The sequence below is a fragment of the Nannobrachium achirus genome, assembly GCF_963921795.1.
Source record: "Nannobrachium achirus genome assembly, chromosome: 10".
Lineage (NCBI taxonomy): Eukaryota > Metazoa > Chordata > Actinopteri > Myctophiformes > Myctophidae > Nannobrachium > Nannobrachium achirus.
In genome coordinates, this window is record NC_137819.1 from 14,869,263 (window position 1) to 14,897,071 (window position 27,809).

At 41.5% G+C, this 27,809-nt stretch overlaps 2 protein-coding genes and 1 long non-coding RNA gene across 3 annotated transcripts; 1 reads left to right on the forward strand and 2 right to left on the reverse strand.

Moving 5' to 3' along the window:
- Positions 1–898: 898 nt before the first annotated feature.
- Positions 899–5,021, reverse strand: LOC308292478 (uncharacterized protein). Its single transcript, XM_080734816.1, has 5 exons — positions 4,900–5,021; positions 2,642–2,815; positions 1,922–1,937; positions 1,766–1,815; positions 899–1,087 (listed from the first exon to the last, which is right to left on the reverse strand). Exons 1-5 carry the CDS (start codon positions 4,991–4,993, stop codon positions 1,077–1,079), a joined length of 345 nt encoding a protein of 114 aa, XP_080590942.1. The 5' UTR covers positions 4,994–5,021; the 3' UTR covers positions 899–1,076.
- Positions 5,022–6,825: 1,804 nt separating this feature from the next.
- Positions 6,826–8,813, reverse strand: LOC308292754. Its single transcript, XR_013962428.1, has 3 exons — positions 8,742–8,813; positions 7,904–7,939; positions 6,826–7,101 (listed from the first exon to the last, which is right to left on the reverse strand). It is a non-coding gene; the product is annotated as an uncharacterized lncRNA (long non-coding RNA).
- Positions 8,814–13,175: 4,362 nt separating this feature from the next.
- hgh1 (HGH1 homolog) lies at positions 13,176–24,486 on the forward strand. Its single transcript, XM_080734792.1, has 10 exons — positions 13,176–13,213; positions 15,613–15,735; positions 17,171–17,309; positions 17,575–17,712; positions 19,010–19,167; positions 20,197–20,297; positions 20,891–20,989; positions 22,754–22,845; positions 23,242–23,364; positions 23,986–24,486. Exons 2-10 carry the CDS (start codon positions 15,626–15,628, stop codon positions 24,175–24,177), a joined length of 1,152 nt encoding a protein of 383 aa, XP_080590918.1. The 5' UTR covers positions 13,176–13,213; positions 15,613–15,625; the 3' UTR covers positions 24,178–24,486.
- The last annotated feature ends 3,323 nt before the right edge of the window (positions 24,487–27,809 follow it).

Consider the following 27,809-nt stretch of genomic DNA (forward strand, 5'->3'; position numbering starts at 1 on the left):
ATACCATATTATCATATCTTTTTTTCTTTGGCTGGGGACCCCCTGGAAACCCCTCAAGGACCCACTTTGAGAACCACTGAGATAAGGTGTGTAACATTGAAAGTGGCTCAACATTCTGACGTGCATCTCCAGCTAGGATATGAATGTCGTCTTATCGTTTGAATACAGAAACCTCCAGTTCATCGCCATGCCGGCCTTTTGGACTTTTGTCAAAATCCTGCCGTATTTTTTACATGGATAAAAGTTACCAGAAACACAGCTAGCCCTAAATGTTTACTACTAGTGCTCTAGTGATATACAGTATATGTATATATAGGGTTACATTTGTTGAGGACCCATAGAACCCTCTCAGGGACACCTGGGGGTCCCCGGACCCCACTTTGAGAACCACTGCACTGTTATGAACACACTGAAGCAGTTTTTTTTAAAACAACTATTAAAGATGTATTCATGTATTTATCGCAATACATTTTCAATCATTTAAAGAAATGCAAGCACAAACACTGTATTGAAAAATATTGTAATTCAATAAAAAAAGAACATTTTAAGAAAAATACTAAAAGGAAAATGTAAAAGATAAAAAAATCTCTTCTTTGAGATTAAAGCAGGTCAAAATGTGAATAAACATTCTGAGTTTAATATCTAAAAGAAAATACTATAATTAAAAAAATATATAGGCCTATATATTTTTTTTTCTTTTTTCTGAAAAACAAGATTGTCAAACAATGTGTGCGACATGTGAGCTTGTAGATCGGCTATTAAGAAATAATACAAAAGAAGGTGAATGTGGGGTTAATGTGGTAGCTTTTTGAGACAATGTTCTAACTCTTGTGATGTGTGTACAAAGTTGCAGCACTTTGTGAGTAGGCTACGCTTAGGCCCTCACAAACGCAAAAATAACAATAGTGAAGTTGCAACATTCTTGCATATTTAATGAATGCGTTTATGCTCACACTGCAGGTTGTCAACCACAAGGAATGGCGTTAGACCACCTGTCTGTTTTGTACATAAATGTGACCATATTTGTTGTTGAAGATCCATTTGTCTTCGTCCACATTGAGTGATTTGGGGTTTTCCTACACGGTATCTAAGGAAATGAAATAGAGTTACAGTTAATATTTACAACACTGTTGCATTAAACATGCAGTATAAAAATAATAAAATGTGTATTCACATCTTATTCAGTCGTATCTTTGTCATGCTATCTCAACACATCACACATATCTCTGTTCAGTTGTAATTCACTCAACAAACACTTATGATTGTGGACTCTGATGCTACTAATGCATGTTGTAATGTTTGTACTAACAGTATGGAGTGATACAGTCAACTGAAAATGTGGTTGTCCAATCTATATTTACTGATATCCATTTCAAAACATGACGAATTCCCCTTGAGAAACGATCCCCCTATAGTTGTAAACATAATTCGACTGTATCAGATAAACTATTTCCTTTTGGAAAGAAAAGGCAATTCATTCTCATGGTGTCACTTGTTGTGTTGACACTGATTTTGAGTGACTTCTCCATTCAACGAGAGCAAAAGTGATAAACTAACTAAACTAAAAACTAAACTAAACTAAATGTAGGTAATTATTTTGCTAATAAAGAACAACAGGCACAGAACAAACTGACAGCCTTTAAGTATACAATCTCCCCGATCAGCGGGGGAGATTATTTGTTTAATTTGAAGTTCTACATTTTGTTAGATTCAAATAAGAATCAGTTTTCAGAAGAACTTCAACATGATTGGATTAAACACTGACCATCTGGGTCATCTGAGCCCTCATTGGTCCTCTGGTCTGCAGCAAAAAGTCTGTAATTAAGAAGATGAATTTGGATCATTAATGAAGTACAAAACCAGGTGTGATCTAGTGCTGTCATGGAGAATAATAGACAGGATAATACTTAGTAGTACTTACATGGCACAAAGTAGATCTGTTAAAAAAATTTAAATGAAAAAAAGGAGAGTTGCTCAGTGATTTTAAAGGTAGTATAAATGTGCTTATACACTAGCGACGCAAATAAACGATATGAAAATGTATATTACACATCAAACTATTCATTTGGTGATGCCTCATTCATACATGTAGATGATTTTAAATCACCATCGTAAAATAGTGAAAGGACCATCTCTCATCTGCCCATAGATTTAGGTGAGGTGCTGGAGCCAAAATGGAGCAAGATGGAAAATTAAATGGAGCCTCTGCACACTCAAAACTGTGCAAAATCAAGTTATTTTTTTGTTCCAGTTAAATAAAGTGCAAGTTTTCGGTCATAGACCTTCTTCAGGCATCAATGAAATCATAAAATTAAATAATGATGTCACTTTATCACTGTGTAATCTTTGCATACTGTGTGGATGTCAAGCAGTAATGTAGTTTAATATGTGAATGTGAATCACACAAAATAAACACTCCCTTACAGACCTTCTGTGTTACTGTTTGGTTAAAACAGTAACATTCTTAAAAAGTAGATTAGATTTACTTCATGATTATGATTTGATGTTAATTTTAACACACACACACACACACACACACACACACACACACACACACACACACACACACACACACACACACACACACACACACGCATGTGCAGACAGACAGACATTATGTAATCCATGTAATTATTCTCACCTTTACAAGATGTGTATCTACACAACAGGAACGCCATGATGGCCAGTAGAATCACAACCAGAAGTCCTACAATCTGACCCACTATATTTAGAGAACTGGGTTCCACAGGTAGAGTCACTGAAGGAGGAGGAGATCCACTAGACCCAGGAGATACCGTAGTTCCAGGTTGAGACACTATGACAGCAATGAAAATAGCATTTAAAATAAATAGATTTTAGTATTAATTAGAACAGAAACTCATTTTTACAAGGACAAGGGCGGAATTAATTTTCCAGCCGGTCAAAAGTCATTATTGTGATGTCAGAACGGGTCAGTGCAAATTAATTCTGTCTTGGCCAAATATGGAGCGTGACATGAGTGTGACATGAGGCGTGACTCACGCACTCACAGGAGTTGCAGGTTTTCATAGCAAATGCAACCTACGGTCACAATAATAATAATTGTATTTATAACACACTTTACATTCTTGTGAATATCAAAGTGCTACTGTTATAAGCAAACCACTGGCATGTCTGCTGTTTAAGTACTTCAGAGAACATTAATGAGTATTTCTTTTGCCCCCTTTTTCTCAATTTAGTCGTTATGCCAATTCATTCCTCCCCAAACACATTTCTGTGCTGTTGTATTCTTCTGACTCACCTGCCAGTGAGGAGCCCCTACCGGGAGGATGTATAGAGCCTTCGTCCTACTCCTCCCGCTAAACACTCCCCATGCTGACACGTGCCGCCCAGCACGAAAGAAGACATGTAGAGACAAATGTCACTCTCCCTCGGAGTAGAACCACCTACAGTGATGTTACTAGGTTTTCAATGTAATGGGTCCCGGGACCCACAGGTGGTCATTCAAATGGGTCCCAGAAAAGTTTTATGAGTCCTCAATACAATGTTTTCGAGCGCTGTGAGCTTGTAGATCGGCTATTTTCAAAATGTTTGCCTATTTCTTATATTTATTTTACAATTTGGCTAATGTTTGAACTTAGAACTACTAAAACTACTAAAACATGTGCCCCTAATGAATTCGGGCGCGCAAAATGGCGTCGGACGTCAGTGGAATCAAAACATTGACGTTTCTATCGCCGGTTTAAGACTTTCTAAGTGGATTTTAATAAATTAAATTAATATTTGTATTAACGTAGGGTAAAGTAGGATGCTTTCACCCATGAACAATGGTGGTGTCTGTGGAATTTTAAAATGTTTTTCTTTTACAGCGACGCGGTAAATTATTTTAACATGGACTCCAATGGAGGCTCATCCCCGGGACCCCAGGACCATGACATGAATGAGTCCCTGGGCGACTTGAATGAGTTTTTGATGCGGGATGCGCACGTAATGACATCACTGCACCTATGCTGGCTCCTTTCCAAGTAATGGAGCCAGTTTAGGTGGTTCGGGCATCTACTGTAGTACGTTTGCCTCCCGAGGGTCTCCTCGCTGCATGTCCCACTGGGAGGAGACCCCTTGGCAGACTAGCCTGACACGGCCAGACCAAGGGCCAATGGGGGGATTAACTGTACCAGGGACATGCTGGGCCCCTGATTCAGCCCGGGAAAAAGAGTAGGAGAGGCCCTCATTGCGCGCTATAGAGAAAGATCTCTCTCTATAGTGCTGCTACTCAAAGATTTGCCATTTCAGATCATAAGTGGCAAGCCAGTGGGCTAATTACTGTACATGAGTCATATTTCGTCATTGTCGGATGGAAACCTTGTATGTCCAAAACCGTTTGTTTTGTATTTATCATTTAAAAAATGATTTAAACTAGTAGTGAAAACAGCCGATCTACAAGCACACAACGCCTCGCACCGCGAGGCGTTGTGTGCTTGTAGATCGGCTGTTTTCACTACTTCTGTGCGACGGCCTTGTATGATGAAGCAGGGCTTTACAAAATGTATAAATTTAAAACTTGGAGATACGAGGTTTCTGCCCGACAGTGACAATTTACTTTGTTGGCCGCCCAGCCCCCAAAATGGAACGAAGGCCCACATTTTATTTTATATTTTGTCCTAATGGGCAGCCTGCCGGGAATGAACCGGCCGTTCGGGAGTTGTCCCGCTTTTCCCAATGGCCAGCACGTCCCTGTCGGGATCCCCCAGGAGGAAGTTGCTAATGTTGCTCAGGAAAGGGAAGTCTGGAGATCTCTGCTGCAACTCTTGCCCCCGCGACTCTGGATAAGCGGTTGAAGATGGATGGATGGAAAGATGTGTTTTGTGTACAATTTGCTTAGCCTATATTTAAAATACATGGAAAAGTCAGTAGACTAACCTGTCACTGCCATCCAGCTCTGTGGTGATTCTTCTCCAGAATATGTACACTTGTAGAATCCCTCATCAGACGCAGACACAGCAGGTATGATCATCTGTCCATTGGTTCCAGTTTGGACCAGTTGATCATTTCTATAAAAGTCCACGTTGGACAGTGACGAGTCTGTTCTGTGTTTGCACTGAAGTGTGACGGAATGTCCCACAGTCACAGGGCGAGCAGGACTCACCAGGATGACAGAACCGTCTGTAAGACACGTTAAAAACACTGTTTTAGCATTCACACTGAACTCATTTAAACAGCATGTTTTTAACGAGTTGATGGAATGCAGCAGTGTTAGTGAATGAAGGAACTGGACTCACCATGTACTGTGATGTTGACAGCATTGCTGTACTCTCCCTGTTCATACTCACACCAGAACACTTTAACAAGGGGTGTATTGCTGGTGACATCACATGTAAATCTGGTCGTTGGCACTGAGTGCTCAGAATAACACTGTGTCTTCTGCCTATATTCACCCTCAGTGAAGCGCTGCACGATCCAGCTAGCGTTCTTTCCCTCACAGGTCAGTGAAACAGACTCATTGATGAAGTGTTGAGTTGTGTCTGGACTCACTGTGAGAGAAGCTGAAGAATGACCATCTAAAACACAACACAGGCTCAGAGGTCAAACAAAGAGCACTGTTGGTGGACAAAGTACTCAAATGTTACTCAACATCATTTGAAATATCTGTCATTGTTGTATTTGAGTTAAGTACTGGATAGCCTACTTGATTTAAAAAAGAAATAAGAATGATGTTGAAAATACTTAAAAAGTCGATTTGTGTTTTAATATCATTGCATTGCTGTTCTGAAGTAGGCCTATAGACATCTTCAATAATAATAATAATAATTGTTTCCCACAAATGCACAGTGGTGGAAGAAGTACCCTGACTTTTCACTGATGTAAAAGTAGTGATATATTCTGTCTGTAACAAGTATAAGTGCTCTATTCCAGAGGTCTTCAATGTTTTCAGAGGCCAAGGACCCCTTAGCTGAGATAGAGATGAAGCAGGGACCCCCCCCCCCCCCACACACATTGTATAAAACTGTGTTAGATTAAACATTTTTGCTTCATGTAATGTTTGACAGCACAGCACAAGCTTGCATGTGAGCTTCATGTAGATTGGCAATTTTGGGGCGAATGTTCTCCTCAGAATAGGGATGCCCCAGCAGGTTTCAGTCAAGTTCAGTTCAGTTTCGTTTATTAGCACATTGTTATGAAAAATCCATGTCATGTTAACAAGTTTGTGCAAGGAAAGAAAGAAGCCGGCATGCTTATTTGAAATCCTTTCCTTCAATAGAAGTTTGAAAGCTGTGAGCGGTGTGCACAGTGCACACGCATGGTGCATGACCCATGCACAAAGCACAAAAATAGATTTTTATTTTACATTTTGTATTGTCACTGTATTGTTAATTATGAATGATGAATTATTAGTCACACTCACCACCAGAAAACACCTGCCGAGGTTCACTGAAATCACTGTAATGAGTGTGATTTGGGCCTCCTCTCGCAGCTTTACACTGATATGATCCTGTTCCTGTAGGATGAATGATGTAGGAACCTTCTGCAGTCCCTCCATGGAGGCTTCCGGGTAAGAGTTCAGAGGTGGTGGAGTAGGCAACACTCCTCCACCAGTAGAACCTCCATCCTGCAGGTGATTGTTTATCTTCACTGCAGCTCAGAGTCACTGAAGCTCCAGGACTCAACCATCTAGCAGACACACTCAGAACAGGGCTGGGTGTGTCTGTTGGAAAGCACATTTCTCTCGCGTAAAACACATTGTCTGTTATTTATCATGAAAAATGTCTGTTGAAGATAAGTTCTCCAATTCACAACACATCCTGGACATGTTCTATATAAATGTGTTATGTTCTGACTTACAATACAGCACAGTCAATTTAACAGCATCGCTCCATCCTGTTGACGACTGCGTGTCATTTTTGGGACGACCCTGACACCTGTAGTCTCCACCTTGAGACCAAGTGACTTCATTGATGGTGTATTCAGATTGGTTTACTGGTTTGTCTGCAGACCAGCTGGTTGTCTTCCATTCATACATCCAGTCAGTGTTTCCTCTCCCCTCGATCTCACACTTCAGAGTGACTCTTTCTCCTTTGTATAACGGAGACCAACTGGGCTGCAGGATCACAACAGACCTGCCCACTGTTTACATGAAGAAATCAAAATGAATGCACAATAACTGCATATACCGGTAGATACAGTCTGTCTGTCTGTCTGTCTGTCTGTCTGTCTGTCTGTCTGTCTAGATCAGTGGTGGGCGAAGTACTCAACCTCATTAGGCTACTTGAGTCAAAGTAGCATTAAAAATCATTGTGTTTGTAAAGGTGTCTAGTAACACATCTCACATAGACTGAAATTCAATATCCCTATAGGAAATATGTGACAGGTGCTGAAAGTTGGGGTACCCTTAAACTTGCGGGTCAAACTAGGTTTTTTTTGTGATTCTTAATTTTGCAACAAAACCACTCCTTGGTAGAAATTGTGTGTGTGTGTGTGTGTGTGTGTGTGTGTGTGTGTGTGTGTGTGTGTGTGTGTGTGTGTGTGTGTGTGTGTGTGTGTGTGTGTGTGTGCTCTTTTGGGCTTGTGTTGACCTGAAGGAGCCCCTTGCACAGTAGGTCTGGGGGCCTAGTAGCAGCCAAAAAAGCTGTCTAAAATGTGCCTGAATAATTTACTTTTATATTAACTGTACGCTATGTAAGTACATTCATGCTGGAAAGATGTAAGATATGACTATATGTTCCAGCATACTGTACCCTGGCAGCTTAGTGGCTGAAATGTTGGTGACCAGTTATTTGAAGATACAGAAAGTTTGGAAAAGTTTGTTCCTTTGATACTTAATAAACAAACATAACTATATGTAATAATGGAAATGATGAAGTGAAACAGGTGTAATTATGATCTCTACTGAGTGAATACATTGAATAAATGTTAATTAAATCTTCACCTTGACCGTGTCCACAGCAGATGAACATGCTCAGCACTGAAAGACATTTGATGAGACAACATCAACATTACATGAATATCTGCATTTTTATTATTGCTAATTAACAGAGTCTGGTCCTGAATCGGTAACGTTTGCCTCGGGTCTCTGGGCTCCGACAGTGAAATGACGGTTCCAATAATAGGCCTACCCGAGTGGGTCTGTTGATTGGAAAGTCAAAGCAAAGTGCAAACAAAAACTTTGAACAAGATTTGCATTAAATGACATTCTGACATCCTGGTGCCTTGACAGTGAAATAAAGCCAAAAGTAAGAAGTCGGGGCAGATCTACAAGCTTGCAACGTTTCAAAATGTGATGCAAGGCGAGCCTGTTGATCTTCTACAGTACACTATTTACTGTAAAAGATCAATTCAAGATCCAAGATCAATTCAAATGGGGGCCCGGTCCGCAGACAAATATTGCAATGTGGGGGTCCTTGAAAATGTTTGAGAACCATGCTCTAGTCTGGTGTGGGTGACAATCACTGTCAAACAAGGTTTATGCTTGTAATCAGTTTCAGTTCACCTCCAAATGCACTTTCACTTCTGTCCATAGGGGAGGCCACAAACACACAACGTTGCATTGTCCTTCATAAATCCCCCCCCCCCCCTGACTGTATTCAAACTCAGCAGCTTAACATTAACAAATATTGTTGTCTACTGTATACACAGCCACATATTTCTAAATTGAATTTCAAATACTAAAACACTACTTTAATATATCTACTACTAGTAATAATCGTGATATAACAGAGCTCTTATTAATAGTGAGGTAACAGAGCTAGTAATAATATTATACTCACAGAGGACAATGCAGGGCAGAGCATGTTCCATTCTGTCCTGAGATGAGCAACTTTGACAACTTATATGTACTGCTGAGAGAGAGAGAGAGAGAGAGAGAGAGAGAGAGAGAGAGAGAGAGAGAGAGAGAGAATAATAATAACTTTGCAATTGGTAATTGCAAGTGTGGTTGCCGTGACGCGAGTCACACTTGCAAATGAATTCTGTCTTAGGTAACGGAGCTAGTAATAATTGTGACCGAAGGTGCACTCATTTTAATTAGTGTCCAATGGTCTGGTCTAGTGCTGCCAAAAAGAATTTAGTGAAATTACAACTGGTCCAAAATAGAGCTGCTCGTATTGCTCTGAGCTGTCCTAAAAGAACAAACATCAAAAGAATGCATGGCACTTTGGGATGGCCTTTTGTGGAGGACAGACTTCATATCTCCCTGCTGTCATTTGTCAGAAACATTATTGTAGCCAGCAGGAGTTTAGCTCTGATGTACACACCTACAACACCAGACATGCATCACAAGGTCTCTTCACGCTTCCCATCTCAAAATCTCATTCAATGCAACACACAGTCATGTATAGAGCAATGAACAAGCTGCATATAGTCTTCCATCACAAATCATACAGGCAAAAGGTAAATTTGATTTTAAAAAGAAATTAAAGAAATATCTAATGGAATCTGCCTTTGATTACGGCTAACACGACACTGCACACTATTTAATGTTTAATGTTTCTACTGTATAGTATATCTGTATTTGTATTTGAATTTGTTTGTATTTGTTGGTTGTTGAGATATCATTAAGATTTACGTATGCAATGATTTACTATAGGCCTACCATATTATTTTGTATTTATTTTTCCTTTTTTCTTTTATTTTTACATTTGGTTGTTTTAACTGTTTTCTTATTGCGGCCGTCAGGTCACAGTTACTATCAAAACCTCCACCAAGTTTTGTCTGCAGCAGATCTGTAATAACAGCTGTCTCCAAACTTCATCCATCCACTGGGACACGTCAGTCAGTCAGTCTGTCAGTTAGTCAGTGTGTCAGTCTGTCCGTCACGTCACACTTTTCCCCTACTCATATCTCTGCCACCGTTGGCCCGATCCATGCCAGACTTTGCACACACACTCATTGGCTACCAAACCACAACCTCCCATATTCCCTCCTGATTGCCTACCATTGCCTTCTAAAGTTTATGTATGTGACCTGACGGTCGCTTATCTCCCGATTAGGGAGTCTTACTGGTATTGTACTGTAAAACTTATGAATGTTTTGTAATGTAATTTATTTCTGTGTGGACCAGGGCAGGAATTTCAGGGAGGCCTAGAAGGCCATGGCCGTCGTTGCCCCTATAAGTTTGACCTTGTGCCCCTCAAAGAAATGGCAATTTCCCTGAGGCCACAGTGCCCTTATTAATGCCCCATCCATGCAGCTGACTGTAACCACTGTCTCTTTCTTGTCAATATGGATACACCAATGTCTCTACCTTGTCAGGTAGACACCAGTGTCCAATCTTTAAACCAATCCAGTGACTTTGATTGGTGCATGGCTGAGCATGGATCTGTAAATACCACATTGGATTTATTTCACTGCAGATGGACTAAGATTTGATGGCCTTCCTTTTTTTTGAATATTTGTGTGTGTCACAATGAGTAACAACACAAGTACAGTAGTCACATTTAAAATGCAGCACTGCACCGGTACATTTTGTCATCCTGCCCAACAGGAACATCCCAATAAGGCCTTTTTTCCCCCCTGCCCTGGCATTTGGCCTTTGTGCCCCCAAGAAATGAACAACACGAAAGGCCAAGTGGCCTTGCCCCTAAAATGACGAAATCCCAGGCCTGGTGTGGACCCCAGGAAAAGTTACTGCTGCTAGCTGGTAGTAGCTAAAGGGGATCCAAATAAACAACAATAAATATAAGCTCAGTTCTCCCAGGTTGGCAGAGGGAGAGTAGCGCCCAGGATTACAACATCAATGCAACAAGTAGAACTACTTAGAGCAATTTATGCAACTCTTTTGCCTCACCTGAAGTTGATTCCACCTTCTAGCTGTATCAGGTGAAGCTTTTCAGTCGTAGGCCAGGTAGATAAATGATGATCTGCATGCGTTCTCCGTCCCTGTCACCTTTCGCTGTCTAAAACCTCTGAGCTTCAAACAGGCATGGTTCTTATCACACCAGGTTAATCTCTCCTCAACATAACACATGTTTTATCCATTCATGAGCTGTCCTTGACTGAACCTCCTGGAGTTCACATACACAACAATGGCAGGAAGAGGAATGACTTGGTGTGGTCCTTCCTCTCTCTCTCACACACACGCACGCACGCACGCACGCACGCACGCACGCACGCACGCACGCACGCACACACACACACACACACACACACACACACACACACACACACACACACACACACACATTAACATTTCTTTCACACAAAAAAAGAGAGCATACAAGGACACATATTAGGTGCAGTACATTCACAAAATCATGGCATACGTCTTCATCATACAATAAGCCTTTACAATAAGCATGTCTTCAGTACTCTAAAAGTAGCAGCGTCTCCGCCATATGTGGTGACTGCAAATTATAGCAGAAACAGCACAATACTTTACCAGCCTTTTTGCCTTCTTTCTCGGCTTCCCAAGTTGTTGAAACCCTCCAACAACCAGTATGTGGGTATGTCCTAGGCTGCCAAATATTAAAGAAAAATAGTCTGCACCTATAATGCAGCTCTGAGATGGTAATAGGATTGGTTGGTATTAATGACAAATGTTGGTCATGAAAACTTCCTCTAAGCTATATGGTCAAAGGTGCAGGCTATCTCTAATTATACAGACACTTCTCTGGACTCTTCATCAACCACAACAATATCTAATGTATTAGTTGTCAAAGATGTAAAGATGTCTGGGTTATCACAGAGATGAAACATGGATGGAATGACAGGAATGTTTGCACATTCTCACTGAGGGAGCATGATATTTTGATATCACTTTGGGATGAGTTCCACTATTCTATCACAGTGTTCTATCTAGGCCTATACAGTACATCTCTTTGTATGCAACATCTACAAGATGCACATTGCACACCCTTTATTTTGAAAGATTTCCTTCAAAATATATTTTTCATGAAATTCTGCAACCTAAGAACTTCAATAAGTCTTAAGTCACATGACTTTGAACAGAGGGCAAAAGGGCAGGTGCTCTAGCATGTGAGACAGACAGTGTTCCAGTCACCAAATGGAAAGATTGAGTCTGGTGGGAAGGACTTGTAGACTGGCTTTAAGTAGCCTCGGAAACCCAGGCTTATTTTGGCGATCGGAAGAAAAATAAGGGCTTTAAGTGAATGTGTGTGTGTGTGTGTGTGTGTGTGTGTGTGTGTGTGTGTGTGTTGTCTCTCCCACACAACACAACGACAGCAGAGGAAACCATGAAAGCCATCACCATCGGGAGCAGCCAGTTAGGGGTTCAGTTGTCTTGCTCAACGGCACTTTGGCAAGAAGCCAGCCAGCCGGGGATCGAATCAGGATCCAACACCAATGACTCAGCACTGAGCAAATGGTAACTCTGAGAGTGTACAAATGGAACCAAATACATTGGTTCTATTTGTACACTCTCAGAGTTATGGGAGTCCTTGAAATGAAAAGGGTTTGTCAATTAATGCAACAGCAGTTCTAGATCAGATCACAGATGTTTTACCCACCTCACCCTGATGTGTTTGGGTGACACAAAGTGGCATGGGAGTTTTACAATGCTCCATTCATAAAAAGAGAAATTAGACATTTGCCCGGGACCAAAACTGGTGAAAACAGCAGATCTACAAGCTCACAACGCGACACATTGTGTGCTTGCAGATCTGCTATTTTATGGAATGCATTAGATGTGTTATTCGCTTGTTTGTTCGACAATGTATAGAATTGGGGCGCCCCCTGACCTACCGGTCCATATACCACATAGGCTCTGATGGCTGACAGCGTGTCGCAGGTTCGAGTCCCGATCCTGATGACCTTTTGCTGCGTGTCACTCCCCATCTCTCTCCCCGTTTCCTGTCAGTCGATCTACTGTCCAACATTATTAAGGCATAAAAGCCCCAAAACAAACCTTGAAAAAATAACATTTATAGAATTCTTATTATTTTATTTTTTTCTGAAAATAAAATGATATATTTCATAAGGTTTTCCTTTGAAATCTTTTGAAAAATAGATTTTATTTTTCGTAGGAAAAAGAAAATTCGATTTTTACTTGAGTCGTGACCCATAAAAATCGGTCCTCTACCCACAAATGGGTCCTGACTCCTGAGCTGTCCTGAATGACCCAGTGTTTGGGTCGGGAAACAGTGTTCTACAGGACACCAATGTCGATGTAACACCGTCAGGGAAGTGACGTACCAAAGGAGGAGGAGCCTGTGGCATAACAACACGGAAGCAGACAGAGGCTGTGTGACAGCACATGTGGTTGATGTGAAGAGAAGACATTCTGGTAAATACAGACTATTTAAAAGATTGTACTTGATTAAAGCTTGAATCCTTAAATTCACTATGGCGCTAATATGAATGGAGGCACAGCTCGAGACTCTCGTGTAATCAAATCGTTTCGTATGGTTTGTGTTTATATATTTACAGTATATAGCCTCTAGCCTATTCTTTACATTTATTTTGCCCAAAAATACTATAGGTTTAAAGCTCCTTACCTCATATTCGGCCAATAACATCGTTTCAGTAACAGAACTGTGCTGTCCTCTTGAGACTGAGTGATCATCTTTATAAAACATCTATGACGCAATGTTTCATGTATATAACTGTTCTGTGCAGTGGTGGAAAAACTAAGTACTCACAAGTAAAAGTATCAATGCTGCAAAGTAGAATTACAAAACAAAATTTACTTGGCTAAACGTACACAATATTGGTATCAAAATGTACATAATGTACCAAAAGTAGAAAGTACTCATCATGCAGAATGTCCTGTTCCACAAGTTTTCAAACGAATACAAATGAATTAAAAATACTTTTGAAAATAGCAGATCTACAAGCTCACAATGCATCATGTGAGCTTGTAGATTGGCTATTTCCAAATGACCATAATGTATATACTGTTGAAGTGGTTACTGTATGTTTTGCAATAATAATCAAAATCCATAAAGTAGCCTAACTAGTACCTAAAGTTTTCAAATAATTGTAGTGGAAATACTCCAGTAAAGTCCAGTACTTGAGTAAATGTACTTAGTTACTTTACACCACTGTTGTTTTGTTTGGTTTTGTCTGGTTGACGTTGTTTTGTTAAGATATTTTGTCTCATTATTGTATGAAAGTGAGATGGTTAATCTCAAAGGGGGGGTTAATCTTCCCATTATTCCTAATAATCAATGCAAGCATGATATGTTATGTTTGCATTGATGTCAAGTATGATTTAACGAGATACATTGGGCTCGTTAAGCTTGTCGTTTTGTTGTGCGGAATATTGTTGTCCCTGGTGTTGTTTTTAAATAGAGTCTAGTTATTACATACAGTAGAGTCCTAAAAGAACAAGTTTAAGTTTAAATGATCACAAATCAGGCCTGTTTGCACCTACTGTACTGTGTGATGGTCAACATGCATGTGTTTGTATGTTGGGATGATCATCATGGTTGATACTGAGTAAGTCAATGTATGTTACACAGTAGCATGACATTTTATTATGATGAGGCTTTACTCCAGGTGAAGGAGTTTAAGTATCTTTCTCGGGGTCTTGTTCACGAATGAGAGAAAGGGGAAGACGGAGAAGGAGATAAGCCGGAGAATTGGAGCAGCAGGAGCGGTTTTGCAGTCGCTAAATTGCACTGTTGTGAAGAAAAAAGAGTTGAGCCGGAAGGCAAAGCTCTCTGTCTACCGAGCAATCTTCGTTCCTACTCTCACCTATGGTCATGAAGTGTGGGTCATGACCGAAAGTATAAGGTCACGGGTGCAAGCGGCCAAAATGAGTTTCCTCAGACGGGTGGCTGGTATCTCCCTTAGAGTAGGGTGAGAAGTTCAGTCACCCGAGAGAAACTTGGAGTAGAATCGCTGCTCCTACACTTGGAAAGGAGTCTGCTTAGGTGGTTCGGGCATCTAGTATGGATGCCCCCCGAGCGCCTTCCTAGGAAGGTCCTCGATGCACGTCTCACTGGGAGGAGACCCCGTGGCAGACCTAAGACCAGATGGATGGATTATATCTCCAAACTGGCCTGGGAACGTCTCTGTATTCTCCCTGAGGGAGTGGAGGAAGTTGCTCGGGATAAGGATATCTGGAAGTCATTTCCTCCGCGACCCGATTCCAGATAAGCGGTTGAAGATGGATGGAATATACACAGTGTAGCATGGAGTTTATTATGATATTAAAATACAGTGTAGCTAGCGTATGGTGTTTTATTTTGTATTTAGTTGATAATTCATGTGGATTGTGTATTTGTGGACTGTTATTTGTGTTATTCGTACACTCAGCTTATATGATCGTCACCTTACAAAATAACGGCCTATCTATGTCATTCTTTGAGGAAAAGTGTGTGTGTGTGTGTGCGTGCGTGCGTGCGTGCGTGCGTGCGTGCGTGCGAAAAGCTTTGGAAAAGTTTTGGAAATTTAATTGGTAAAGATGTGTAGGAACCCTGTATACAGTTGTGTTGCAGATTAAACGTTTTCATAGACTTCATAGATGGCTTCTTAGACATGTTTGATGTGTGACATTGTGTCAGATAATAGCATGTATTATTTATTCCTCCTTGACCAGGGCAGCAGGGCACACTTAAAACAGAGATTGAAATCTCAATGAGGTTGTTTTACCCACCTTACTGTAAATAAAGTTTTCTTTACATTCTGATGTTTGTTTATCTTGTAGGTTGATTGACAGGATGTTGTTTTATCTTGCAGTTTAATTGACAGCATGCTGAGCGATTCAGAGTCGGCGGAGCTTCTCTCCTTCCTGAAACCCGACACCCGGCCGGATGTCAAAGGCCACGCCACCGAATACATACTGGGACTGTCAGCGAACAGGTACTGTTACTGTATTAATACTGTATTAATACTGTTACTAATACTACTGATACTACTGAATACATACTGGGTCTGTCAGCTAATCAATAAAATGCAATATTTTAGTCGTCTGAAATGTTTTAGTTTCAGTCTAGTTTTAGTCAATTAAATCAGGGGTTGACACTAAGGTCTCAGAGGTCTCATGCCCACTTCCCCGTAAAGTAAATCGTCCATTATAAAATGATAGGTAAAATTTGAATTACCGTTCAATGTAACACTTTTCTGGGGCTGTGCTATAAAACATGTCATGCCTAATTTTGTATGCCAAGTGCCTACATAACTATGAATATGGCTATGGGTTCACACTTGTTATTCTATATTTTTAAGTGGATTTTTAACAGTGGAAACAGCACATTATTGGTAAACAGTGGCTCTTATTTTACATTCCACAGACCAGAAGACCGAGCGCTCTGGCCACGTTCAGTTTTCTAGACAGATACGGTATCTTGCTTATAGGCGGTTGCGTCCCCTCTCAAACGAGCACTTGCCCTGTCGGGAAAGCAAACTCCACCTGCCCAAAAGCTTCTTTTACATGCCGGGGGCAGGTGGGCAACCCTTAGTGTCAATGCCTGAATTACAGTTGAGTTTTGTATTTTGGCAGGCCTTGATGACGCCGTAATGGCACTTTCATGCTTAAAATAGCCGATCTGAAATTGTAGATCGGCTATTTTCAGAGCGAAGCGCTGGAGCGCAGGCAAGATTACTTGTGTTTTAGTTCTACTGGATCTCTTCTCCACTAGTCCCTCCTTAACATTTTAATCTAGTTTTTAATTTGATGATATTGAAATTGTCATTATTGTCTCCACCAGCCGAAGGCTGAGGGAGAGTATGTTTTCCCGTCCGTGCGTCCGTCCGTCCGTCCGTGCGTCCGTCCGTCCGTCCGTCCGTGCGTCCTCGCAGTTTGTGAGCAGCTAATCTCAGTCACCGTTGGCCCGATCGCTGCCAAACTGAGCACACACACTCCCTGGATGCCAATCTAGAACCTCTGCCCCACATTTTTCAAATCAGCCTCATGGTGGCGCTATAACAGGCCGATTTGTGTGGCCTGGTTGTTACCAGCTAATCTCCGGCGCCGTTGGCCCGATCGCTGCCAAACTGAGCACACACACTCCCTGGATGCTAATTCAGAACCTCTGCCCCACATTTTTTAAATCAGCCTCATGGTGGCGCTATAACAGGCTGATTTGTGTGGCCTGGTGGAGACCTGTGCTCGGAAGAGCACTGCTTCTAGTATTTAGTATCAGTTTAAGTCATCATAGCATCGTTCTTATCAGTGAAAAAAGGTAGTCAACAAACATCTTTCGCCATAGTTTGAGTCAACAAAATAATGAACAGTGTGTGTGTGTGTGTGTGTGTGTGTGTGTGTGTGTGTGTGTGTGTGTGTGTGTGTGTGCAGGGACGGATGCCGTTTCCTCCAATCTAAACCTGACCTGGTGGTAGCCGTGGTGAGCCTGATGTCTGACCCTTCCTTGGCCATAGCCAAGGACTGTTACCACGCTGTGATCAACCTGTCTGCTGACGAGACACTGCATGAGGTTAGCACAAACACACACACACACACACACACACACACACACACACACACACACACACACACACACACACACACACACACGCACGCACGCAGTTTAGCTAAATGAAAGTAATGTAAGCAACTATGAATTTTCAACTATGAAATATGAATGAAATATAACCACATAATAGCTAATGTAGGTCTCTTTTCTTTTCTCCTCTCCTCTCCTCTCCTCTCCTCTCCTCTCCTCTCCTCTCCTCTCCTCTCCTCTCCTCTCCTCTCCTCAGGTCTTGGTGAAACACGGTGATCTCCTGTCGTTGCTGTTCAGGAATCTAGTGGATCCAGAGTTCCAGCTGTCAGACCACATCTGCACCATCCTGTCCAACCTGAGTCGCCACAAGAACACCTGTAGATCTGTCCTCAAGGTCTGTGAGATCTGCTGTATTGAAGTTCCATAAGACCCCGGTTGGGGGTCTTATGGAGCGGACACTCTAACCACAAGGCCACTGAGCTGGTTACCTTGTCAAAATGAATGAACAAGGTGACCAGAAGGCCAAGCAGTAGCCTGACCAGTTTGTTTTGGGATCTCTGGAGTCTTGTTTTTAAGGCCTTTGGGTAGGACTGTCACAATTATTACATAATCGTCTAATCGCAATTATTTGACATAATCGCAATTATTTTGTGATAATCGTCATAATCGTTTACATGCTGAAAAATGTTTGTATATGTTCAAACATTTAAAAAATAGCGGAAATAGCAGATCTACAAGCTCGTCGCATCGCGACGCGTTGTGAGCTTGTAGATCGGCTATCAATGTTCTTTTTAAAGTGTAATGTTGTCAAATATGTCCTTCATTTCTTTGTATATTTAGGTTACGTGTCATATCTACCATGAGCAACTTCAAAGCTTACAAGCCAAACAGAAATGTAATTGTCAACGACAAAAACACAATTAAATCGTTAATCGCAATTATGACAATTAATCGTCATGTAAAATGTCATAATCGTGACAGCCCTATTCTTTGGTTGACTTTTGTGTTTACTCTAGTATTTTATCTCTGGAAAGTTTTGCTTCTAAAATGACTCTTTTACATGTTTTAGGAACAGTGAAGGCCTCAGGCCTACGTTTTCTTTTTAGTTCAGTCAATATGGAGTGGTTGACAGCGTTGTTTACAGGTGTTGTATGAACTAGAGGATGACACGGGAGTGGATTTTCACTCCTGTCCCGTCCCACTCCCGCAGAAAAAATCCTGTCCCATCCCAATCCTGGGCCAGAGTAAAAATAATAATCCCGTCCTGTCCCACTCCTGTACAATGACTCCTGGTCCCATCCCGCTCCTGGTCAAAATCACTCCCGTTCACATCCCGCTCCCGGAAAAAAATAAAAAAATAAAATCGCGCAGATGTTTTTCTATTTTGATCCATATTATATTTGATATCATGTTTATTATTATATAATGTATAATTTTATAATGTTCGCAGTTCAAAGACCTCACTTTCCTGTGCAATTTATTTCTGCGATTTGATGAACTGGTCTGAGATGATTCCCGCTCCTGCCCACTCCTGTTGATTTTCATTCCTGTCCCGTCCCGATCCTGGCATTAATACAAATTTGACTCCTGTCCTGCGGGAATCCCACGGGACCCACAGGAATTCCTGTCAAATGTCATCCTCTAGTATGAACACACGAAGGGATTGGCTAAGCTGGTGGTTTTGTTTACAGGTGTTAGAAGAAGGAGAATTGATGGGATTGGCTAAGCTGGTGGAGATCTTCTGCACTGAAAGGTTCAACAAGATGGCGTCTCTTCATTACCTGGCTCCTCTGCTGTCCAACCTCACACAACTCCCTGAAGCCAGACGCTTCCTATTGGACAGAGACAGGTAAGGGGGCGGGGCCACCATGCACCTGTGTGTGTGTGTGTGTGTGTGTGTGTGTGTGTGTGTGTGTGTGTGTGTGTGTGTGTGTGTGTAGGGATGGGGCGATATGAAAATTCCATGTCAGGATTATTGTGACCAAAGAAATTGTGATTTACGATATTATCACGATAATCAAAATATCTCCCAACATCCATTATCCTGGGGCGGAACATTAGCCAAAGAATAGCCGATCTACAAGCTACACTGAGCTTGTAGATCTGCAATTTTTGGCAAAGATATTTGGTAGAGTGAAAAAAAAGACAGCTAGGCAAATCATAGGTTGAATTGATCCCAGTGCATGATGGAAGATAATTTCACAATATGTTTAAATCTCCACGATACAATTATTATGATGATTTTTATCACAATAATAGCTATTATCGTCCCATCCCTCTGTGTGTGTGTGTGTGTGTGTGTGTGTGTGTGTGTGCGTGCGTGCGTGTGTGCGACTGTGCGTGCGTGCGTGCGACGCGTGCGTGTGTGCGTGATGTTGTATTTGTTTGTTGGCTTGTGGGGGACATTTTTGTCTAAATTCCTCACTTGCCATGGACATAGAAATGTTACCATAAAGAGCTAGCCCTGAAGACCATAACAGGTCTGTAACTCTGAGAGTGTTCAAATGGAACCACATGAACCCAAGTGTCATACATTGATTGATTGATTGAAGAATTTATTAGAAGTTTGCAATAGAAAAAAAGTACAGTTTCATGACAGTACAAATCACTGGTACAAGGTCAACTAAAAGGAGATCCTAGAAAGCCGAGGCTTATTTCCACAGGAACCACACTTTAAGTATCTCATATAACATTGAAAGACAGACGGATAGAACATAGTACTTTATCTAGGATAATATCAGTTTCGAACATGCATTCATATTGACTTGTGTGTGTGTGTGTGTGTGTGTGTGTGTGTGTGTGTGTGTGTGTGTGTGTGTGTGTGTGTGTGTGTGTGTGTGTGTGTGTGTGTGTGTGTGTGTGTGTGTGTGTGTGTTAGGTGTGTGATTCAGAGGTTGCTGCCTTATACCCAGTATGAGGCGTCAACGGTAAGAAGAGGAGGAGTCATTGGATCTCTGCGTAACTGCTGCTTTGACCACAGTGAGACACACACGCACGCACGCACACACACACACACACACACACCCACACACACACACACACACACACCTTTGTCGAGGACATGCAAATAGGCCTGTCACACTTATTACATAATCATCTAATCACAATTATTTGACATAATCGCAAATATTTTGTCATAATCGTCATAATTTCCACGTTGAAAAATGTTGTGAGCTTGTAAATCGTCTATTTCCACTATCAATGTCCTTTTTTGAGTGTAAAGTTGTCAAATATGTCAGTCATTCCTCCGTATATTTATAATATTCAAATATAAACCCTTGTTGAAAAAAACTAAGTTGTATTAAAAGCTTTTTAATACTTTACATTGGTTCAATATTCATTATTATTATTTTTTTAACCAACACACAGACATACTGTAAAGAAAAAGTAAAAAATAAAAGAAAAATGGAGTTAGTTGGTTTCTGCCGGACAGCGACAATATACTGTATGCACTACATTTGAACATATATTTATGTATTTCATATGAACATGTCGTGTGTGTGTGTGTGTGCGTGTGCGTGTGTGCGTGTGCGTGTGCGCGTGCGCGTGTGCGTGCGTGTGCGTGTGTCCAGCTCATCATGAGTGGCTGCTGAGCGATGCATTGGACATCCTGCCGTTCCTGGTGCTCCCGTTGGCCGGCCCAGAAGAACTTACAGACGAAGAGAATGAAGGTACTGTGTGTGTGTGTGTGTGTGTGTGTGTGTGTGTGTGTGTAATCTGAGTAAATGTAATGGAGTAATTCCTCTTTTTTTTGCGATAGTATATTCTTTTAGCCTGACACTCAGCCTGAATTGACATTTCGTTTCATTCCATTATTCAGTCTGAAGTTGGTTCCACCCAGGGCGATTGCTGGGATGGGCGTTGCCAAAGAGGCAGTCTTCTGCGATTGGTTCACCGTCTGACCAACACAACAGTAGCAAAGCAGATGACGTAGTGTTGTTGTTATGTGTGGCTGGCTAGTGGCTAGCCTGCTTGCTAGTGCTACTTGTTAACCAAAGAAACAGCAGGAATAGGAGCACAACGAATTAGTAATCAAACACAACATAACATGTCTGCTACTGATGTTTCATAGCGAGATCGATACGATCGCATTTTACCGCAAATTACCGCATTTTACCGCAACGCGATGTGTGCGGTCCCGTCTGGAGGCGGCGAATTGCACATGAGTTCTGGGAAATCCCCACCCACGCTGATCACAAGACGCTGATTCACGACGCTGATTCGCCGTACGGATTTTCGAACGAGGAAAGTCTCTTCAATGAGAGCAATTCTAGACCCCTGAATCGCCAAAACAAAAATTTAAAGGGGTGTGGCTAGCGATTCAGGGTCGGGAACTAGGCTAATATTCTTTCACTCAGAACCAGGGACGTGCTGGCCATTGGGAAAAGCGGGACAACTCCCGAACGGCCGGTTCATTCTCGGGCCGGTCCAGGCCGGGCCATTAGGAAAAAATTCAACTGTTTGCAGAAAAGTAAAAATTCAACTGTTTGCACAAAAGTAGTGAAAACAGCAGATCTACAAGCACACAACGCCTCGCACCGCGAGGCGTTGTGTGCTTGTAGATCGGCTGTTTTCACTAGTTTAAATCATTTTTTAAATGATAAATACAAAACAAACAGTTTTGGACATACAAGGTTTCCACCCGACAACAGCGAAATAAAGGCCTAACTCATGTAATTGGCCCACTGGCTTGTCACTTGTCATGATCTGAAATGGCAAATCTTTGAGTAGCAGCAGCGCTATAGAGAGAGATCTCTCTCTATAGCGCGCAATGAGGGCCTCTCCAACTCTTTTTCCCGGGCTGAATCAGGGGCCCAGCACGTCCCTGCTCAGAACAGAAAGATAACAATCACAGCCATCAGTGCTTTTGTTACGGCTGGTAGAGAAGGCCTCGTTTTAAACATGAGCGTGATTTAAAAGTTAGATTAGGAGAAAAATCCACTTTTGTGAATCTCATAACACTGGCTCTCTATGAGGGAACGCAACTTCCTGGTCACGTGATCTCCCGTTGCATTTTGGGAATTGGATTGTTTCTCTTTAGCCTCTAACGTAGCTTACTGTAAAACACATCAAATGCGTTAAATGCGTTGTGGGCACTGGGAGACATCAACGAGTTTGGCGTGTCGTGGGCTTCCAATGTGTTAACCCATTTAGACCTAAGGCCGATTCTAAAAACGTCTCCTAAAACCTAACCTAAGGTTTCCGAAAACCTTCAATTTGTATTAAATGTATAGCAAATACTAATGTGACACAGAGAGCGTCCCGGCCTTAAAGGTAAGAGAATGTCTAGGTAGCATCAGGTCTAAATGCGTTCATCAACCACTCCTATATGCCATCTCAGAGCTTGGCTGTTAGGTGAGCACTGAGCAGACTATCATGCCCTCTATATTATAATATACTGTAGACTTATATTCTGTGTGTCTGTGTGTTTGCAGGCCTACCAGTAGATCTACAGTATTTGCCTGAAGACAAGAAGAGAGAACCAGACCCTGATATCAGGAAGATGTTACTGGAAACATTACTACTGGTACTACACACACACACACACACACGCACACACACACACACACACACACACACACACACACACACACACACACACACACTCACACACACCCCTGCTTTACGTAACACTACCTAGTAATGTGTCCTACTTTTATGCTTATAAAGGTTGTATTCTTGATCAGAAGTGTACAGAATGTTATTTTGTGTGTTGTTTAGACAATGTGTTGTTTTCAATAAATAAATTCAAGTTGGGTGTTCTCAAAAAGAAACCAAATCTACGTTTTATTTTTAATTTATTTTTGTCAAATGTTGCACTTCTTGACAAAATATGGAGATCGGACTAAAAATTCTGGCCTTGGTCAGCCTCTACTCCCCCCTCACTGGGTCTAAATAATGAATGAATAAATTGCGTCTCCAGCTGACAGCGACCAAGGCGGGCCGACAGACGCTGCAGAACAAGAAGGTTTATCCCATCATGAGGGAGTTCCACCGCTGGGAGAAGGAACCTCGCAACGCTGCCGTCTGTGAGAAGCTCATCGGGGTACAGACACTGTGTGTGTGTGTGCGTGCGTGTGAGATAGGTGTCTAAATAAATCGACAGTCGGTTTAGTCGACCATCATTTATTTTGGCAGGCTGTGATGGCGGCGTAATGCCTGAAAACAGCAACAAGTTGTGAGCTTGTGGATCGGCTATTTTTGAAGCGTGACACCCACTTGTGAAACAAGTGTAAAATGACCTGTCTTAGTTCTACTGGATCTCTTCTCCATTAGTACCTCCCTAACTTTTTAGTCTAGCTTTATCCCATTATGGATGGGTACACATTAAATTGTATTTACCCCTCAGGCCGGGAACACACTTTTTTGTATTACATTACATGTACAGTATGTAGTCATTTTTCTATGAAAGCCAAAAGTGTAAGCTATCAAATAGTTTTGGAATGTTGTTTCTAGCTGCTACAGAGGCTGAATAAGGCACTTAGGCCTAAATGTTATTGATGAAAATGTTATTTCCCAGTGGATTCCTTGTGCAATTTCCCAGAATTGCATGTTTCTAGTTTTTATTCCGTCTTCGTCAATGGAAAAAAAGCTAGTCGACTGACATTTTTCGTCATGTTCTTAGTAGACAAAATCAATCTCCTCCTTCTCCTCTTCCCTCCCCCAGGTGTTGATAGGAGACGAACCCGAGGCGGGGATGGAGAACCTGATGGAGGTGAATATTCCTGACGAAGTGGAGGAGAAACTGAAGGAGGCGGACAGCCGCGAGGAGGAGGAGATGAAGAGAGAGGAGGAGGAGATGAGGAGGGAGAAGGAGAGGAGAGGAGAAGAGAACGGACAGACGGACGGACAGACATAGATGTCTGTCGCCAAGGCGACATGCCAGGCCGTTGTCACGGGTGACTGACTGTGGGCGTGGCCTCTCATCGTTGCTATAGTAACGACAACGTGGACGATGGCGCCTTCGCATCGTCGGCCGTCGAGGTGCTTCACCTTTTTTCACCAGCTTGCAAAGATGGCCTACAGATATAGACAGCCGATGACGTCATCCAGTATGCCACAATCTCCTGAATGTTTTTGCATGTTCTGGCTAAAAAGCAGGAGAACAAGTGGGAATGTATATATTATTAGATTATTATTATATCTTACCTTTTATATTATTAATAATATAAATAGTAAGACAGAATTCAGTTCCCAGTGGATTCCACAAAGGCCACTAAACTGCTCCACAAAGTTGGTCTACAAGACACTAGCTGGTATAAAAGGACTGGGTCATTTCTTGTTTTATTTAAAAGATGAGTGTTAAAATGTTTTAATTTACTGCTTGCGTACAAGTGTCTAACTATGTCATTTTAGACGCAATAAGCCTGTGATTTCATTATTACAATTTACAGTAACACTGCTAGCACCCATAAGTCACATCTGCTCATGGAAAGTTGCGGTGCAACTTGGGAAAGGGCTTATTGTGTCTAAAAATACATATTTAGACACTTCTACGTGTGCTCCCAACCACTGAAATCAAAATCATTGAAATGGCTAAAATGATGTGTGTTTACGTCCTTGTGTGTTGCAACATCATCACCGCGTCAGTAGATCGTCAGTAACTATTGTCCAAGTACAGTATGTCACCTTGGATGTCCAGAACCGTTTCTTGTTTTATTATTATTATAAAAACATTTCAAAGTAGTGAAAATAGCCGATCTACAAGCTTGTAGATCTGCCATTTTCACTACTTTTCTTGTATGATGAAGTAGAATATTAATTCATGACAAAACATAAAACTTTTTTTTCCTGCCTGACAGCAGTGGTCTGCGGTTGGAGGGTTTACCTGACCCCATGCTTTAGACCAGTGGTTCTCAACCTGTGGGTCGGGACCCCCCAAGATCATTTGGGGGGCCTAACCCTAACCCTAACTCGGGTGCCCAGATGATTAACTTAATTCGCAACATTGTTTTCTCACTCAACAGTAAACAAACTAACATAGAGTTTTAAGTGTATAGAGGGTATATGCACATTTGTGACAATTGTAGGACTTTTTACTACCTCTTAATACCTGATTAAACATTGGCCAAATTGTCAAATATTAGAGGCATAAATTGTGAAAATAGCAGATCGACATGCTCACAACGCCTTGCGTCGCGAGGCGTTGTGAGCATGTAGATCGGCTATTTTCACACTAGAACGTGTTATACAAAACGTAATGCCTCAACTCTTAGTGCTCGTCAGGGTGGGGGGGTCCCAGTTACAATATGATTATTTGGGGGGTCACAGCCTGAAAAGGTTGAGAACCACTGCTATAGACCAGTGGTTCCAAAACCTTTTAGCTCCTGACCCAAAAGAGAAATTAGAAGTTTGCCCGGGACCCAAACTAGTGAAAATAGCAGATCTATAAGCTGACAATGCGGCACAAAGCGCTGTGTTGTAAGCTTGTAGATTGTCTATTTTCACTACTCATTCACTCATTCTTTTTAGCCTTTTCTTTTATGTATTCATGAAATTACTTGAATATTTTTTTTAATTAATAAAAATGTTAGCTTTTTTGGGGGGGATGTTTTTTGGAAAATGTTTTGAAATTAATAATTATTCAAATCAAAATGTATAAAAAAAAAATTAAAAAAAAAATGAAGGGACTGCAAGGGACTGTGCCCCTCAGTCCCAGGTCTGACCCAGTGTTTGGGAACCACTGGTTTACTTGACCTCATATTTTGGAACAAACTGGCTTTTCTTTTTTTTTTTTTTTTTTTTTAGATTTGTTTTGGAGCTTTTATGTCTTTATTGATAGGACAGTAGACTGACAGGAAATGGGGAGGGAGATGGAGAGTGACACGCAGCAAAGGTCGTCGGGATCAGGACTCGAACCCACGGCATGCTGTGAAGCATCAGAGCCTATGGCTATGTGGTATGCACATGGACCGGTAGGCCCACAAACTGGCTTTTCAAATAAACACATGAACTGAATTATGTGGATCCTTGCTCTAGTTTGTAAGTGAAGTATTTGCGCGTGTGTGTGCGCACTTCTTACGCGTGTGTGTGAATATTTGTAAATGGCTGCGCAGAATTACTAAGTGAAAACCTTTTTTTGTTTGTTTACTTCCCAATTTAGTCTTAATGCCATGATGCCTCCCTCCCCTGTTCTATCCTACTTACTCACCTGACCAGCAGCTCCACAGTGACACCTACAGGACAGTGACTGTAGCTACTACTGCAGCTATACAACTCCAGGTACTTCCAGTGTTAAAGGGATAATTCACCCTGTTCCCTCTATACATGGAGACTTGAATGTGTGGATTTTTTTTGTTTTGTTTTGTTTTTGTCACATTCCTAAGCCAATAATAATTTCATGACCAACAGTGGTTCCCTATGGAGACACAAAGAGCCAGCTTTGTTCCCTATAGAGACAAAGAGTCTCCTCAGATTATTGGTTTAGGAATGTGACAAAAACAAAACAAATATCCATGAATTCAAGTCTCCATGGGGTGAATAATCCATAGGAAAAGTCATTTTGGGGGTGAAGCGTCACTTTAAGTAAACGTTTAAACGTTGGCGAGAAAAGCACAAATTCCCACTTTAATAATAATAATAATACATCAAACTTATATAGCGCTTTTCTAGGTACTCAAAGTCGATTAAACAAAATAATAAAAGTAAAAAAAATTATAAAAAGGACACAGAACAAATTTTAAATAGCTGAGAGGGAGAGTAGAGTTAGGAAGGGAAAGCAAGTCTAAAGAGGTGGGTTTTGAGGGAGGCTTTGAACACGGCAAGCGTGGGGGCGGCTTTTATGTGAGGTGGGAGTGGGTTCCAGAGGGTGGAGGCTGCAACTGAAAAATTCCTGTCACCCCAGGTGCGTTTTTTTTTCTTTTTTGTTTTTTTCTTTTTAATGGGTGAATTCCAGGAGGTTGGCATTGCCAGACCTGAGGGGACGGGAGGGAACATGGGGTTTGACGAGGTCAGAGAGATAAAAGGGAGCCACGTTGAGGGCCTTGTAGGTGGTGATCAGTATTTTGAAGTCGACTCTGTGTAGAATAAAGTGATATGGATATGGTTCCAAATCTACTTGGAGGCTGTTCCAGAGTCTGGGATCAAACAGTATGAAATGAAGCAGCCTCACTGTAAGGTTTGGTGTTGGAATGAGAGATGAGAGATTCATGTGAGAGATGTTGTTGGGTTCATGATATTCCTGAGGGAAATGAGTCATTAATCGTAATACAGAGAAGTGTACTTACATTATTTGCTATCACAAGGTGCAGCTCCTTGACATAAACACACCGAGGTGATGTGGAGACTAAAGTGGAGAGATGCTCTCAGACAGTATATTCAAGTGTGGTGGTCACACTGAATGAATGAATGAATGTATTTGATGATAATCATACAGTACATACTAACACTGTACTCATTGCATTAATTAACTAGAAAGGGGTGCTCTTCGGAGCACACATATCCATCAGGCAAGCTTTTTATTTAACAAGAAAATAGTCATCATTGCTTTAG

Excerpts from the sequence above, each read along its gene's own strand:
- LOC308292478 (XM_080734816.1), bottom strand. The coding sequence starts at position 4,993 with ATGATCATACCTGCTGTGTCTGCGTCTGATGAGGGATTCTACAAGTGT. Across the intron at positions 2,816-4,899 it reads GAGCTGGATGGCAGTGACAG|TGTCTCAACCTGGAACTACG; the intron begins GTTAGTCTACTG and ends TTGCTGTCATAG.
- hgh1 (XM_080734792.1), top strand. The coding sequence starts at position 15,626 with ATGCTGAGCGATTCAGAGTCGGCGGAGCTTCTCTCCTTCCTGAAACCC. Across the intron at positions 15,736-17,170 it reads CTGGGACTGTCAGCGAACAG|GGACGGATGCCGTTTCCTCC; the intron begins GTACTGTTACTG and ends GTGTGTGTGCAG. Across the intron at positions 22,846-23,241 it reads TACTGGAAACATTACTACTG|CTGACAGCGACCAAGGCGGG; the intron begins GTACTACACACA and ends TTGCGTCTCCAG.